Here is a 16,030-nt window from a genome sequence, read left to right as displayed (position 1 = left end):
CCTCAGGCCAGGACAAGCTGTACCTCCTCTCTCTCCAAAGAGTTCTGGAGCCTGAATCAGCACACATCAGTGAGCAGTTTATTACCCATCGACGGTCCCAGCCTCCCAGCACCAGGGCCCATGCACAGTCTAGACACAGCCTTCACTCTAGTCAGTCCTCGCACCCAGCCTCAGTCTCCACCCACCGCGGTCCTCCGCGCTCTCCCTCCCGAGCCCTCCCAGGCAGCACCAGGCCCAGGGGGCCATATCTCAGCTAGGGGAGGGGACGGAGGGCAGGGGGAAAAAGGCAAAAGCTGAGGAGAGAAGAACCAGATTGGCCCCAAGCTTCTGGAACCACCACCCCAGGGTAAAAGGAAAGTGGGCAAGGCTGGAGGGGCCACGGAGGCTCGGGTTGCCAGGCGACGGTTCAAGCAGGAGGCTCTTCTCCAGGAGGTGCAGGGAAGCCACTCAAGTCTCGACCAATGATCTCACTCACTGTAAAGGAGGGAGAGTTGAGAGACTGAGCTAGGTAGGGGCAGGTCCCCTCCTTTTCCAGAGGCCCTCAATCCATTCAAGGCAGGCCTCAGTCCAGCATGCCTCTAGGCTCCTCCTCCACTGGGCCTCAGTTTCCCCAATGTGTCTTGACACCTGCTCCCAATCAAATCTTGCTCAACTCTATCCATGTGGGCTCCCAGGCCCTCATCCCACCCTTTCCTGCTGGCTCAGCAGCCTGCAATATCAGGACAATTGCTGCCAGCAGAGCCAGGGGTGGGTGTAGTCAGTGGGAGGAAGAAGAGGCAAAATATGAAGGTTCTTCATCAGCAATCCTGACCGCAGTCACCATGTTGAGGGGAGAGCTGAGGCGAGGGAAAACATGCTAGACTGGGACCTCAGCAAGCCACCGCTCCTCTCTGAAATTCAGTGTCTGAATCTGCAAACTGGGGAGTTAGATTTGAATGATCTTGAAGGTACTTCTAGCCTGAGTTTTAGTGCTGATGGAGAAGGGTTGGGGCAGAAACTCCACGAACCCTTCAGAATTAAGTTAAATGGGTTCACGTGGCTACCTGCACCAAGAATTTGCCTCTGAGTCCCTCTGACTGGCCCCGAGGGATCAAAGATGCCCAATTTCTGGGAAGCCAAGCTCTAGCCCTCAGCAAACATGCGGTGCGCGGATCTCTCACACACATTCACACTTGCAGCTCCCAGTGCCACACCCACCTTCCTCCAGCGTGATACCCTGGATAGGCGCACTGTCTCGGAAGCCGCTGCCGTAGCCACCCCTGGATTTCTCCTGCTCCGGAGTCCCCTCCCCAGGGCCATAGCTTGGCCCTACCTCATTGTACCCATCAGCGGATGGGGGATGAACACCACTCTGGGGAGGGAAGGGGCCTTCCAGCGGTGGGGAGGAAGGCAGTGGAGCCCGGAAAGGGGCTGGAGGAGGGAATGGCAGCCCCAGGGGAAAAGGGGAGGCCCGTCCCCCATAGGGGTCACTAGGGAAGGGCCGGGGAAGGAAGGCGACTGGAGGTGGGCGAGCACAACCTGTGGTACCCCCAGTCTCAGGGAACATCCGAAGGCCAGGTCTGTATGATGGCGGGGGCCCCGTTTGGGGGTACAGAGGGGGTGTGCCATAGCTGAAGCCTTCCGACAGGTAAGGAGGTTCGTAAGCAGGGTCTTCATGGGGATAGGAGGGGTAGGGGGCCCTGGGTGGTGAGAAGTCCATGTCAGTGCCGAAGGGAGGGCCTGAGGCTGAAGGGAAGCCCCGGAGAGATGAGTCAGGCAAGGGCTCCTCCTTGAAGATCACTGGAGAGATGGGAAGCAGGACACACTGTGAGAAGGCCGGCAAACTCCCCACTGCACACCCTCCGCCCACCTTCCCATCTCCAGGTTCTCTCCTGCCCTGCCCCTTACAATGGGGGCGTGGCACCGCCCTGCCCCGCCTCAGCTCCCCGGGCCCCGCACCCCACCAGGAGCTGTCCTGGAGCGCACCAGGCAGGAACTTGAAACTCTGGGTAGGGCTGCGCTTCCTGCGCCCATTGGAGACATAAAAGTAGACCTGGACGGGCCGGGACACCCTCTTGTTGCTGTACTCAGGGACAGTCAGGGTCAGCGTCACCTGGGAAAGAGGAGAGGATGAGGCAGGGAGCCCTCAGGAACAAAGGCTCGGCCCAGCCCTTCCAAGGACCCGAACTCCACCTCCTGGATTTTTCCCTTTGCTCAGGAGCTAAGTTCATTCCCTAGAGAAGAACCTGCTCCCAGAGTGGCCAGAATGCCTCTTCTAGAAAGGAACAGGTCGTTTCAGAGTCCTTTCCCATGGGCAAGGACACAGCTGGGAATTCCCTGACCTCTCCCCCGCCCCGCCCCCATGGTGGGCACCCCAATGACACTGGTACCTCATTGCTCTGCAACCGATTCACGGTGGCCTCCTCCTCCCATTGCAGCTTTCCATCTGTGCAGGGGGAACAGATCACTCCAGCTCAGCTCCAGGGCCCCTGCCCCGTGCCCGGTCCCCTGCCATCTCCCCTCCTGCTAGAGCCACAGCAAGGCTCAGAAGGCCCCTACAAAGGCCTGGCTCACAGAAGAGCCCACTGTGTGTTTACACAATTCAATGGAAAAGGCAGGGTTTAAAACTGTCCACAAGATATAGAGCAGTACACTGAGACCACTCGAGGTGGCAGGGCCAGCCTAGAGACCAGAGGGGGTGGGTGCCTGAAGCAACTCCTGAGCCCTCCCATCCAACTCCAGGCATCTCCGCCCGCGATAGTGCTGGGAGGACGTTCAAGGGTAGGAAAGGGTGCTAGCTTGAAGCAAAGCAATGAGGCCTCAAGACTCATGATCCAGAGCCTCAAAATCTGCTGTCTTTGAGCGTAGGGGCAGGGCTCCCGGTGGTCGGGGTTGGGGGAGGACAAAGACCTCAGGCTGGTGGATGCGCCTCCGTCCCTCAGTCTTCCCTTCTCCACCCCTGAAGCTCCACCTTAGGGTATGTCACAGGCTCTCGTAATCATAGCCGTGCTGCCAGGCTCATAACGCAGGAGGGGCTCAGTGTGCGGCTGTGAGGACCCAAGCTACCTCTTCCCTTCTTCTCATACATCCTACCCACATGGGGTCCATCGTCTCAAGGCCAACTTCTCTTTAAAAAATAGGATGTTTATTTCTTACACGGGTTCACCATCTGAAGCATTTTAGATTGCTGTCATGCCCAAGAGCAAGGACGATCTATCTGACCCATTTTCCAGAGAAGGAAACTCAGGCTCAACTAGCTGGTTAGTGACAGCGCCAGAGCTCTTCGCCTGCCCGCTCCAACTCTTCCTGCCTGCCCTCCCCTCCCCAGGGGCTACTCACCAGGGCCCCTCTCGATGAACACCACCTTGGAGTCTGGCAGGAAGTTGGAGCCAGTCAGCACTAGCTCCTCTCCTCCTCTCACTGAGCAGGCACTGGGGCTGTAGGCCTCCACCTGGGGCAGCTCCTGGGCCGAGCGCTGGGCTGCAGAGCAGTGCAGGAAAGGCCTGGCTGGGCTGGGTATGGAGAGGACAGCCTCCTCTGCCCCCGCCGCCTTGGAATAACTGCCACAGGGCCCTGGAGGAGCCGTCCTCAGTGGCAGACACACACAAGTGAATCCACGGAGTCCCTAGGGTGGCACCCACCATGTAAGGAGCCACCCAGGCAAAGAGTGAAACCAAGAGAGCAGGCCAGAGAGTTACCCAAATACGTGCACAGGGCCACCCAAGGCAGAGGGAGGATAGGGGCACTCCTGTCTGCAGCAGGAGCAAGTTAGGACACTCCTCCCACCCCTTCAGTATAGAAATAAGGGCTAACTCCTTTACAAGACTTCCCAGGACAGACGGGACACAGGACACTATGCCCAGGAAATGAGGTAAACAGACAGACACATAGACAGGAGAGTCGCAAGAGACAGAAAGATAGCGTAGAGCCTCTTTGCTCACAGCACTCAATGGGCACCGATGCTGTCTGCACAGAGACGACCTTCCCGCTGCCCTGGGGCACGTGTACCCGGAATACCAGCCGCACTCGCGTGTTCTTGCGCCCGATGTCTGTCTCACCCTTCCGCAGCTCAATGTCTGAATTCCGAAGCTTCAGGATTCCAGCACAGTCAATGCTGAAGGCAAAGAGTAGATGGCAAGCCTTCCCAGCTGAAGCCAGAATGGTAATGCCCGCCCCCCTGCCCACCCAAGAGGGAAGCCCCCGCCCTCTATGCAAAGCCCCGAAGACCTTCTCTGGGCGCATAGGAGGGCTATTTTAACCCAGAAACGGCCTCTGCAGACTGCTTCCCCAGCCCCTAATGTCCTCTTCTACATGATAAGAGGGCCTGAAACTGCTTCTCTGGATGATGTCTAGCTCTTCTGGGAAGGGCAAGAATTGGCCTAGCTTAGGACCCAGGGAGAAGACTGATCCTGGAGCCCAAGCACTGGGGGGAAGTAGAGTGGGGACCTACTTGGCTGCCATGTTGTTCTCGGGAAGCAGGGTCATCTCCAACACCTTGGTACCACTGACTACAGCTTCGTAGCTGGCCGTCGCCACCATCTTGCCAGTAATACGGTGCACCTGATAGAAGGCATGAGGCCGCAGATTCCTTTCATCTGCAGTGCCAATGAACATCTGTAGGGTCAGTGGCTTCTCACTGTAGCCTAGGAGCTGGCAGAGGGAGATACAGGTAACCCAACTGAAATCTCATCCTTCATCCATCCCAGGGTTTTCAGTCCACCAGGGGTTGAGGTTGGTGAAAGACAAAGGATATCCAGGAAGGGATTCCCGGGGGGAATTGGGCACCAGTTGTGGAGAAAACACGGCCTGGAGTTCACAGTGTTATTCTTGGAACAAGGCCCAAATTGAGCTGGGCAAGGGAGAAAATCTCCCAAGGGAGACCGGCTCAACTCAATGGAGACAACCTAACTCCCAGTGAACTTCGGCCTTGGCCTAAGCCCTCCCCCACATCTGGCAGGCCACCATTTTCCAGAGTAGACAAGAGGCTGGGGTCCCATGGGATGAGGGAAGTGGGGGTGGAGGGATAGAGGAGTAGCAAGTATATCCGGGTCCTTGAAGGGCACTCTTCCTCCCCCAACTCCAGCCTACGTGCAGGGTCACTGCTGAGAGGGAGTGTGGGAAAGGGCAGTGCCATGGGTCTGCACAGCTGGATCCCGTCTGCGGGGGTGTGGGACTGGAGAGGAGAATGGCTATCAGGCCTGGCCTCTGCCCTTACCTTGACTACGGGGTGACCGCCAGGGGCAGCTTTGACAGCACCTCGGCTGCCCTCTGTCTCGTAGTGGGCCCGATGGTGGGCTCTAGGCTGCACCTCGATCCTCAGCTCCAGCTGCTCATACTGGCTGGGCAGAGGCCAGTCCAGTGGGGGTAGGGCAGAGGTCCTGGACAGAAGAGAAGAGCACTGGTCATCTGCAGCCTCAGACCCCAGTCAGGGCAGCACCGGGTCTCAGCTCCCTGGGATGTGAGGGAGAGGGGATGTGGGTGTGGGAGAAATCACAGCAGAAATAAAATGGCCCAAAAACCTGGAAGCAAGGTGATCGGGGACTGGCCCCTCAGACCCCCTCAAGATGAGGTTGTGGAAGAGGGCACCAGACTCTCTCCTTTCCAGCTCTGAGAGTAGGGTCTGAGGTGGCAAGGGTTCACTGGGACACAGAGGAACCCAAAGCCCACCCCCTAATCCTTAGATCTGGATAGGAAGAATTCAGAGGAAAAGGCCTCAGAGATAAACCCCTTTGTTTTTCAAATAAAGAAACTGAGACCCAGATGTTAGAACAAAGTGGGCTGAGCAAGCCAGTGACTGACAGAAGCCAGGATTGAGTACAGACCCTATTTCCCCCTCAGCACCCATTCCACTAGCTGGGGCTGGACAGGTCAATTCCAGAAGCTGGAAGTTACAGATGCGCAACTTTCCTCTTTTGAGCTCCCAGATACCCTCGGCCAGCGGATCTCAACTAGAGTTGCCCCCAGGTGATATTTGGCAATGCCTAGACACATTTTTGGTTGTCATACCAGGGGAGAGGATGCTACTAGCATCTAGTGGGTAGAGGCCAGGGATGCTGCTAAACCATCCTACAATGCCCAGCACAGCTCCCACAACAGAGAATTATCCTGCTCAAAATGTTAATAGTGCCAAGGGTGAGAAGCCCTGCCCTATAGGACTCCAGGGGAGCAGGTGTTCAGGTGTCTTTCCCCAGGAAACTTTCCTAGATGGAGCCAGCTCAGTCTCACACCCCAAGGTTTAGGATTACTGGAATGGGCAGGATTCTTTGAGGGTAAAAGGGGTAGAAGAATGCAAGAACAGCTTGTTTTAATATGAAGTTTTGTCTTGCAAATATATGCTATTTTAATTTGAATGAGCAGGTATACTTTCTGACAAGTTAGGCCCTAGAAACTAAAAGTTAGAGAACGGGACTTCTTGCCCCCCCGTTGTACGTCTGTCCACAGCCCCTGTCCCGACAGTGCCAGCCCAGAGCTAGGTGTGGGGGAACGCCCAGGAACTCCCCTTTGCTAAAGCAGTGGGGGAGGGGGCTTTTTCTAATTGGTCCGCAGGGAATGATTATATTTTGCAAATCATCGGTTCGTAGAAGGCATGTTGTTGTTGTTGTTGTTGTTGTTTAAATTCTCCCTAAAACTGCGTACGTGGCAGCAGCCAAGCTAGTTGCAGATTCATTTGAAATGCCAAGGGCACAGAACCTAGGACCTCTCTTCAAACCCATCCCTGACCTCCTGCTCTGAAGTGGAAGAGCTGGAGATAGCAGTGCTGCCAGGCACGACCCTCACCTGAAGATGGGGCTGTGTCCCCCAATCCGAGCCTTGGACCACGCCAGAGGGGAAGGCACTGCCAGGTAGTCCATGCCAGCCACCTCCTTCCGAGGACCACCTGGAGGAGCTGCAGCCTCCTCTGCTCCTGAAGGCAGCTTCCCATTGCATGGGGCAGGCTCCTCAGACCGAGGCAGGGCCACTGCCTGCTCACTGGAAGTCCTCCGGGTTTTTTGGGGGATGCTCTCGGTTGGTGGGGCCCCCACATAGTCAAAAGGCCCAGGGGAGCCAGGGTCCCGCGCCAGAGGCAATGGGGGTGGTGGAGGTGGCTCAGGGCCCTCCTCTCCCAGGCTGCCGCGGCGGGACAGAGCTGGAGAGGCTGAAGAAGGGGTTCCCGAGCTGGAATAGCGCCGTTTTCCACAGGGAGAGGCAGGCCGTGGGGAGGCTGGGGTGGGCCCAGGAGCGCTGAGAAGTAGCCAGCTATCTTCTGGTCCCCGACCTCCGGGGCTTGGACCATACAGGCTCCAGGGATCATCGGGGGTCCATGGCCTAGGGGATGCGCGGGGTGAGGGTAGCGGGGAACCTAGGCCAAATCGGGAGGCCGCTTCATTTAGCTCAGACTCCACCTCGTCGCAGGCCGCATACAGGGCTGCCTCGTCAGAGGCATCGGAGAAGAAGCTCCACGAGGACAGGCTGCTGCTGCCAGGGCTCGGGCTGAAGAAGGGGCCCCCGCCCTGGCCTCCTGCCTCTCGGTAGCCTCCAAAGCCTTCTGGTGGAGGGTAATCCCTGGGGGAGCCGTCCCCCCAGGCATCAGGGTTGTCCTCCAGAGTGGCTGGCGGGTCAGGCGTGGGAGAGATAGAAGTGATGCGGATGCTTGGGCACTCAAGGACACGGCCTCCCCCAGCCCCAGCGGAGCTCCCTCCCGGCCCCCCCAGCCTCACCGACCGGGCCGGCTGGCTCTCCCAAGTGCCTGGTGAGGGGGCTGGACGGGGTGGTGGTGAGTGCATGCCAGGCCGAGGGGGTGGTGGCCGGGGAATGCCAATAGGGGCGGCGCCATAGGGAGGGGGCTCCCCCAGGGCCAGACGACAGCATGGCGGAGTGTCCTCTGAGTCCAGTTCTGTCAAAATGGGAAGGGAGGGGAACAGAGAGGGACACCACAGGAGATGGGAAAAGAGAGAAGCAGATGAGATGTCTAGGTTCCTTGAGTAGTCAGCCCCCTAAACCTTGTATGCCACCCGCCCCGCAGCAAAGAGGGTTCTGTACGGTGCCCTTCAAAGCCACAAAGACGGGAGCAAAGTTGGACCGCGGAAGGTGGAAGGGATAGATTCAGAAGTGCCAAGCCTTTTCCCACACGGAAGAGCTCACACTCTTGAGACCTCTGCCCTCGGACCTCGGACCTCGGTACCAGACCGGTTAGGTCTTAAGGTGAGGGAGGTGGATCGGGAGGGGCTGGAGCCGGGCCTGAAGGCGCGTTTAGAGAGGCGCTACGCTGGGCTGGGGGCGACTCACACATGAACCCAATTAGCAGCGGTTCCCAAACCCCCAAACTGCGCTGGCAGGAGCCCCAGTTGCTATCGCAACAGTGGCCAGGGGAGGGGGGCGCCAGGGCAGTGGTGACGAGGGGAGGTGGCTCCTCCCTCGCTCCCCCCAATTCGGGGGCGGGGGTGCTGCTTGCCCGGCCCGGCCCGGTGGGGGGAGGGGGACGCACGCTGCACGGATTCCGTGCGAGCGGCAGCCGCCACCCCCGGCTCAGTCCCAGCCATCTGCCTCTCGTTGCGGCCAGACGGGGGAGGGGGAGGGGTGCCCTGACGCGGCCCGAGAGCGCCTCCGGCCCCCGGCGTCGGGTCGGCCGGCTCAGGGCTCAGTCCGCAAGGGGCAAGCTCCAGCGTCCCACCTTCCCGTCCCCCGGCCGCGCCAGGGGCTCTCAGGACCGCTGTTCCCGTCCGCCCCCCTTGCCAGTGACAGTCGGCCCAACCTAGAGGCGGCGCGCAGCCCGCGGCACCCCCACCCCCACCCCAGTCACGACCTAAAAAGGAGAAAGTGGTGCCCGGCCCCCGACAGACAGCCGCAGACCCCCAAGCCTCGCTACTCCCCTCAACCTCTGACCCCTTCATCCCCCACCCCAGGCTCGCTGCCCTGAAGTCCCCAGACTCAGGACCCCAGGGCTCTTCCCTCATTGACCCCAGGACCCCTTCCCAGCCCCGCACTAACCTTCCCCCGGCCCCCCCGCGCTCAGCGGGGGGGCCTCCTTTTCCTCCCCGAACACCAGCTTAAATTCCAGCTCCTCATCCTCGCAGCTTGCTGCCCCCATGGATCCGGCCTGAGACCCCAGGTCCCAGTCAGGGAGGGAGGGGGGAGCTCAGGAGGCTACCGTCGCTTCACCCGCGGCTCCCTCCCTCCCCTTCTTTAAGACGCCCCCTCCTCCGCCGCTGCCGCCTCCCTCCGGACGCCCCCTAGTTATTATAGAAAGTTTTCCAAACTTTTTTCCCCAAACTTCTTCAAAGCGGCCCCCCCAGCCTGTCCCTGATTGGCTGCCTGGGATGCTCCAGCCCCTCCTCCAGGGATGCACGCGCCCCTCGTCCTTCCCCACCCTCTCTTTCTCCCTCTGTCCTCTCTCCAGTCCCTCCCTCTCAAAAAAAAGAGAGAGAGAGACAGAGACAGAGACAGAGAGAGAGCGCACAAAACTGAATTGGAAATCGGTCCCTCAAGCGTGGTATGACCATAGTGATGCCGATTGGCCTGCAGTCGTGACAATCATTTCCTGCGGGGAGCACTACCATCGCTACCCCTCCCCAACTTAGTTTAAGTTCAGGGGCTCCGGGTCCGAGCGCCTTAAAGGGGCCACATTTGGGGCCCACAGTCTAGCGGGTCCACGGAAGACCGTTTCTTAAGTTCTGAAGGAGTTCTGCAGTCATCTAGCTGGGAAGGACCACCTCTCCTCTCCTTTCCCTCAGGTCAAGGGGACACTCGGGTGCAGAGTGGCCCCAGGCTGCGCTGAAAAGCAAAAAGGCCATTCCTTCGAAGTCCCTCGCCTGAGGCTGCCCTGCCTGGGCCTTCGCGAGAACTCTTCTCTCCCAAATCAGCCCTTCCACCGGCTGTCTCCCGCACCACTACCCCCGAAAGGTGAAGAACATTTAGCCGTCCTGGAAAACAGTTCATAGGTCCACGGCCCCAAATGGGCGATGATCCAGGCCGGGCTTTACCATCGCCCTCGTCCCAGGCACCCAGAGAGGCCATTAATTAGCCTCCACGGGAAGTCGGCTCCCTCCTCCCTAGAACTGAAGTCTGGAAAGAGTCGCTGACCCTTTGGCATCCCGCTCCGGCTCTCCCGAAAATCCTGGCCAGGTTTACTAGAGGCCCGGAGCCGGGCGACTTGGTGGGCCCCGTAGTGGGACACCTGTCACCTGGGCGAGAGGAGGAAGGAAAACTCGGGCTGGATTTTCTAGGAAGGACCCTGTTGTGTGAGGGAGATTTAGATCCGAGATTCGAGCTCGGGCAGCGGACCAGGTGGGGTGTTACCATTTCCCTCCATGCATGATGTGTACTTCAAACATTTCTAGCACACGATCTTTAAATCTTTCCTGCTCAGGGCTGCGCCCCCACCCCCCATCCACAGTGCTCCAGCCCCGCATCTAAAGGGTTAAGCGACGGCCCTTGGGTCAGACGTTTACAAACACTCGGGAGCCGGGCGGGGACCGCGCCCGTTACTCTAATGAGAAACAGGCTCCGCCGGGCAGAGAAAGAGGGGAGGGCTGGCCCAGCGGCCCGGGATCCGCAGCGGTCGAGGCGGCTCCCATCCCTTTCCTCCCATCCTCCCTCTGGCCCGCCCTGGGGACCCCCCAGCCCCCGGGGACCCCAGTGACGTGCAGAGCTGCCCCGGCTCCGAGCCCAGGGCCGCGACGCTAGAGGGGCGGGGAGAAGAGGCCGGGCTGGCGAGGAGGGAAGAATGTTCTGAGGCCGAGCGGGGAGGCGGCCTGGTTTGATTTTTTCCCCCTTTAGCTGGTCTTCTCAGGTTACATTTCCCTTTCAGCTCCGACTCGGAAATAAAGGAAGGAGGGAGAGAGAGCAACACCCTGAGACCTGCGACTAGCGACCACCTAAGGGGTGGGGGGAGGGTGGTAGGAAGCGGAGGCCAGGAAGGCAGGGTAAAGACCCCGACGCGGACCCAGCCCCTGCTGCCCTCCACCACGCCACCCCCGAACCCCCAAAGCCACCCCCGAGCCCCCCTCCGCACCACAGGCAGACGCGCACATTCTTTTCAAATGTCATATTTCCTTTGATCCTGGGCAGCGTTTCTCCATGTGTCTGGCTCAGCTCCTGCACAGCCAGCAGCCTCCCCCTCTCACCCCCTTTGTATACTTTCCTGGAGAACCTCCCCCTCCTCCTAGCATCTGGAAGGCCCCGAGGGCTGGCGTCGGCGCACATTCCCCTGGCGACTTTGGCCGCTCCTCTCAGTGACTCAATTTCCCCTCTGCGGTTGTTGAGGGAGGGTGGGGAGCAGAGAGGGGAGTTGTGAGGCGCAAATGTGGTACAAATGAGCCTGAAGACTGCTCCGGGTGCCAAGTTTTTCCCGGGGGAGCGGAGGGAGGACCCTCCACTCTGAAAACCCTCCAGTCTGTCTGGGCTGCAGCAGAGGGATGGAATTTATGACTTCGGCCATGTCCAGCCTGGGGAAGAGCTGGTAGTTGTAAATTTAGGTTACCCTACACTTCTACCCTCTGGTGAAGGATGACCCAGCAGCCATCCCTCCAGCAGTTCCGGGTTTCTCGCCCCACTGGCCCTTGTCCTGGCTCGCTGCCTCCTAGCACACCTGAGCGCAGCTTGGCTCTCTCACCTGGCCTTTGAAAAGTGCTTTTGCTCGGGCTCTGCACTTTCACTATAGTTCAACAGCCTTGGAGGTGGTCGCTTTTTATTATTATTATTATTACACAAGATACATTCTCCTTGTAAACTACTCAAGTCATACAAAAATATATAGGAAACCATGATAGTCCATTTTGTATACACTTACATACACACACACACACACACACACACACACACACACAAGCTCTCTTTATGCATATGAGACCATACTACAAGCATTTTCCTTGCCCTGTTTTTGTTGTTGTTGTTCAGTTAACCAATGGCTTGGGGATCTTTACTTGTCAACACACGTCCATCTAAAAATGATAATGAAGTGCCCATCTCTATTTGAGGTTAATGTCAAAGCTTAGTCTGAAACCGGGCTTTCTAGGTCTTGATCCAATGCTAATTCCATTCTGCATAGGAATCTATCTTAAGCTGGGCTTCCCCATGAAAGCAGAGCCTGAGACAAGAACTAGATGTACATAGTGTATTGTGGAAAGCAATCCCAAGGGACAAAAGTGGCAGACCAAGAAGAATGAATGAAACAGGGAAAGACAGAAATCCTGGCCAAGGGTGTGGTATTGAGCCACTCAGAGATTGGAATATTGTCCCTCTGGGGACCCTCGTGAAGCCATATATAATGTGATTCAAGAAACAGGGGAATATTTATCTACTCGCTCCCACTCCAAGTGGTCAAAAGTTGCCCCTTTAGTGTTAATTCCCTTACTCTTCCAGGTTTACACAGGTGTCAGAAAATGGTAGATGGCCCACAAACTTGCAGCAAAGAAGCCCCGAGGCAAAAGGCAAAAAGATAGAAGCAGGTATTGTCAGGTGGCACCTGGAAGCTGTTGGTTCCACAGTAATGGCTGGAGTAAAAAGATGGATGGAGAGTATATGAGGCAGATAAGATGTGTCCTAGATAAATCATTCATTCATTCAAACAAAAAATATGCATTAAGGAACTTTTTTGTTCAGAGGCTGTTCTAGGCATTGGGTACCTATATCGATAAACCAAAGCCCCCCAAAATTTCCAGTTTTTATCAGGCTGAAAATATATTTCATAGTAGACATCTATTCCTTGCTCCCATAACTGTAGAGAACTATCAGTGTTATTCATGCTATTCATGCAGCTTCTATCGACCCTTGTTTTCCATTCCTTTCACTGCCATTCCAGTGTAGGCCTTGATTTTTTTTTCTGATTTAGACTCTCAATAACAGTATCTAATGCCAATAGCATACCGTACATATTTGATGACTGAAACATATTATTTTAAAGCACTTCTTGACAACAAAAAATTATTTTCATTATTAATAATGATATGAAACATAGTAATGGCCAGAAAAGAAATACAAAGAGTAAAAATATTTTTATTGAATTCATACACACATATGTATAATCACACTGGTAAAAATATATATTTATATTCAATATAAATGAAATCACATGTCACTTTTTGTATCTAGCTTTTTTCACTTAGCATAATGTTTTCAATCTTCATCCTTATGGTGTCATTCCTTTCCTAGCTAAATATCAATTTTAACTTTGAAAATTTTCTTCACACAAAAAACTGGTATATAGTTATTTAAAAATCTTAAATCTAAGGATAACATTGGCAAGATTCATCAACATCCCATTTCACAATAAATTCCAAACATTGCAATATGTCTTTTTTTTTTTCCTCCAGGATTGAAACTAATAGCTTTCAAATGTCTCCTTTGTTGAAAAAATTTTAAACACAAATAAACACTTCAAGTTTTTTACATAATGTATTAGTTTCAATTACTGAATAACAAATCACTCCCAAAACTTTGTGGTTTCAAACCACAATGATCATTTATTGTCCTTCATGGTTTCTATGAGTAAGAAATTCAGACAGGGTACAGAGAGGAAGTAAGAAATTCAGACAAGGTATGGAGAGTACAGGGTGCAGCTGTTATCTGCTCCACAGTGGCTGGTGGGGGACTTGAAGGCCGGGAGCTGGAATTGTCACATGTCTAGCAGTTGACATTGATTGTTCGCTGAGATTTTAGCCAGAGCAATTGGCTCTACCACCTACATGTGACTGCTCCGCGTGGTTTGGGCCTCCTTACAACATAGCAAGCACTGAGAGAGAGAGCGCGAGCTCCGGGCAAGAATTACTTTTTTTTTTTTTTTTAACGTACCCTTGAAAGTCATTGTATGCCATTGATGAAGGCAGTCACATACCCCCAGCCAGAAGCAAGGGGTGAGAACATAGACCTCATCTCTAGATGGGAGGAGTATCAGTTACACTGCAAGAAGAGCATGTGGAATGAGATAAATACATATATATGGCCATTTTTAGAAGGTCACAGTCTGCCCGCTGGTCACAGTTCACATCCCTCCCACACTTATCCTTTTCCCATAGACCCTCAAGTCTCACGATCATCAGGATACCAAGCTCAGAAACAAGGGACCAGATCTTATCACCTAGATCCTGGACCTCAAGCCTGAGCAACTGCTATATAACAAAGCACCCCCAGAGTTAGTGGCTCCTTTCAGGTCCATATTATCTGATCAGGAGATAAGACATAAACATATGAAAGGTTATATACTAATAAACAAGTTTAGCAAAAAAACAATAATTCTGGAGATGTAACAAAACAATTCTATCAATAAAAAATATTTGGCTGAAAGCAACAGAAACTGACTCCATGTAACTTAAGCAAAAGAGGGATATTTTGAAAGGTGAGCTCACAGAACTAACAGAAAAGGAGAATCAGGCTTTAGGATGGATGAACACCAGTGGTTCTGGGGAACTAGAGTCCTCCAGACCTAAGGCACTGTCTCTTCATGGTGCTGGACATCTTCAGTTCCCAATGTGTACCAGGTCCTTTCTGTTTCCAGGACTTCACAGATGCTGTCCTTCTGCCTGGATCTCTCTTTCCACACAACCCTTTTTGCTTGACTAACTTTTACTCATCTCTAGATTTCAGCTACAATCTCATAGCATTCGCATAGCATTCATAACACATATCCCAATTGTAATATGAGAATTGTGTACATACTTGTTTAATGTCTGTGTACCTCACTAGAATATAAAATTCTCTGAGAGGAATTTTGTCTTTTTATCTACCAAAGTCTCAACTTTTTAATTTTCATCTATATAATAAACATTGGTGGAAATAAATGAAGACCATGTAAATGAGAAGAGGCAAAAGTTACTTATTCACAACTTGTTACAGCAAGGGAGTTAGCCACCATCATTTGCATTTTGGCAGAAACTCAAGGTCAGGTAAAAGAGTGGGAGAGCTTTACAGTGGAAAAAAGAAAGCTTTGGGTATGTTTATTGGGTAGGGAAGCTGTAGGTGAGTTAACTGGAAGCAGGGTGTCCTATGTGATAGGTTAAGCGTGCATTATTTGGCTTTCTCTGGTTGGTCCCAAGTTGGAAGCAGGGACAAAAATTAGGGAAGCTGTCACTTATTAATCAAGATCTGCTGTTTTAGGAAGACTGTTACAGGGCCTACTGTATGGCTTCTTAGCCTGACTGATGAAGACAGTGGTCTGACTTCCTAGAAGTCTGACTTACAGATCATAGACTGGCCTTCTGGGCTGGTCAGGATGGATAATGGGTTGGGTTCCCAGACTAGTTGCTGCGATTGTGGGTCGGAGTTCTATTTTCATGTATGGTATGGACATTGCTCATTGTCTATTCAACCTCTCACATTTATAAAAAATCTATTACATGCCATACACCATGCTGAGCTCTGGGGTACAGAGATTGATAAAGATAGGTGTTGACAAATTGAACTGTTAGCACAGGATGGTATTTAAATAACTAGGTGCGTCCATTAGAATTAGGCGTGTCTTGTGTATGACAGAGAAACCTTAACCCTATGCTTTCAGTGAAATTTAAGTTTACTCCTCTCTCATGTAAAGGCTCTGCAGTTGGCACTCAAGGTCCGACAGGGCAGCTCCACCCCCGTCAGACTCCCAAGCTCCTTCTTCTTGCTGTCCCACCATCCTTAGCATTCCACTTCATGGAAAGCGGTTGCTCAAAGTCCAGCCATTACATTCATATTTAAACCAACAACAGCAACAAAACAAGAGCAGTAGAGAACACACATCCTCTCCTTCCCCACACCATTTATATTTATGTCCTAAGTGGCCAGAATTTAGTGACATATACCTGTAAGGGCCACATATACCTGTAAGAGAAGCTGGGAAATGTATTTATTCCAAGTACACATATGTAAAGCTAAAAACTTCAGGTTTTATTACTAAGAAAGATGGGGAGAAAGCCTCTGCCAACTAGAGAAATGGAATCCAGTGATTATCCATAAATCCAATTACTCATATTGCTCTTTTCTCTAACATGGAATACCCTTGACTTTCCATGTAGTTATTCTCACTGTTACAGAGTACAAATCAAGTTCTTTTCATAGTTAAAAAGAAATAGCTGTATGAGATTCGTGGTTATCTTATTTT

General features: G+C 53.7%; 1 protein-coding gene across 2 annotated transcripts; it reads right to left on the bottom strand.

The window, feature by feature from the left end:
* Window positions 1–406: 406 nt before the first annotated feature.
* NFATC4 (nuclear factor of activated T cells 4) lies at window positions 407–9,064 on the bottom strand. 2 transcript variants are annotated; one of them, XM_054577763.1, is made up of 10 exons: window positions 8,947–9,064; window positions 6,757–7,852; window positions 5,195–5,357; window positions 4,430–4,629; window positions 3,921–4,093; window positions 3,319–3,459; window positions 2,370–2,425; window positions 1,966–2,092; window positions 1,198–1,779; window positions 407–474 (listed from the first exon to the last, which is right to left on the bottom strand). In XM_054577763.1, the coding sequence occupies exons 1-10, from the start codon at window positions 9,044–9,046 to the stop codon at window positions 407–409; spliced, it is 2,706 nt and encodes a 901-aa protein (XP_054433738.1). In that variant the 5' UTR covers window positions 9,047–9,064. The 2 variants fall into 2 exon arrangements, with proteins under 2 accessions (XP_054433738.1, XP_054433739.1); XM_054577764.1 differs by having other exon boundaries at window positions 1,519–1,779.
* Window positions 9,065–16,030: the final 6,966 nt, after the last annotated feature.

This window comes from Pteronotus mesoamericanus, unplaced genomic scaffold (genome assembly GCF_021234165.1).
Source record: "Pteronotus mesoamericanus isolate MK-2021 breed Mesoamerican mustached bat unplaced genomic scaffold, CSHL_Meso_final contig_46, whole genome shotgun sequence".
In the NCBI taxonomy this organism is placed as follows: Eukaryota; Metazoa; Chordata; class Mammalia; order Chiroptera; family Mormoopidae; genus Pteronotus; species Pteronotus mesoamericanus.
This window is presented reverse-complemented; position numbering and strand designations above follow the sequence as displayed.

Bases quoted from the DNA above. Each gene is read 5' to 3' on its own strand.
- NFATC4 (XM_054577763.1), bottom strand. From the start codon at position 9,046: ATGGGGGCAGCAAGCTGCGAGGATGAGGAGCTGGAATTTAAGCTGGTG. The intron at 4,630-5,194 runs GTAAGGGCAGAG...TCCCTCTGCCAG, and splicing joins GCGGTCACCCCGTAGTCAAG to CTCCTAGGCTACAGTGAGAA. The intron at 475-1,197 runs GTGGGTGTGGCA...CCTCCTTTACAG, and splicing joins GGGTATCACGCTGGAGGAAG to TGAGTGAGATCATTGGTCGA.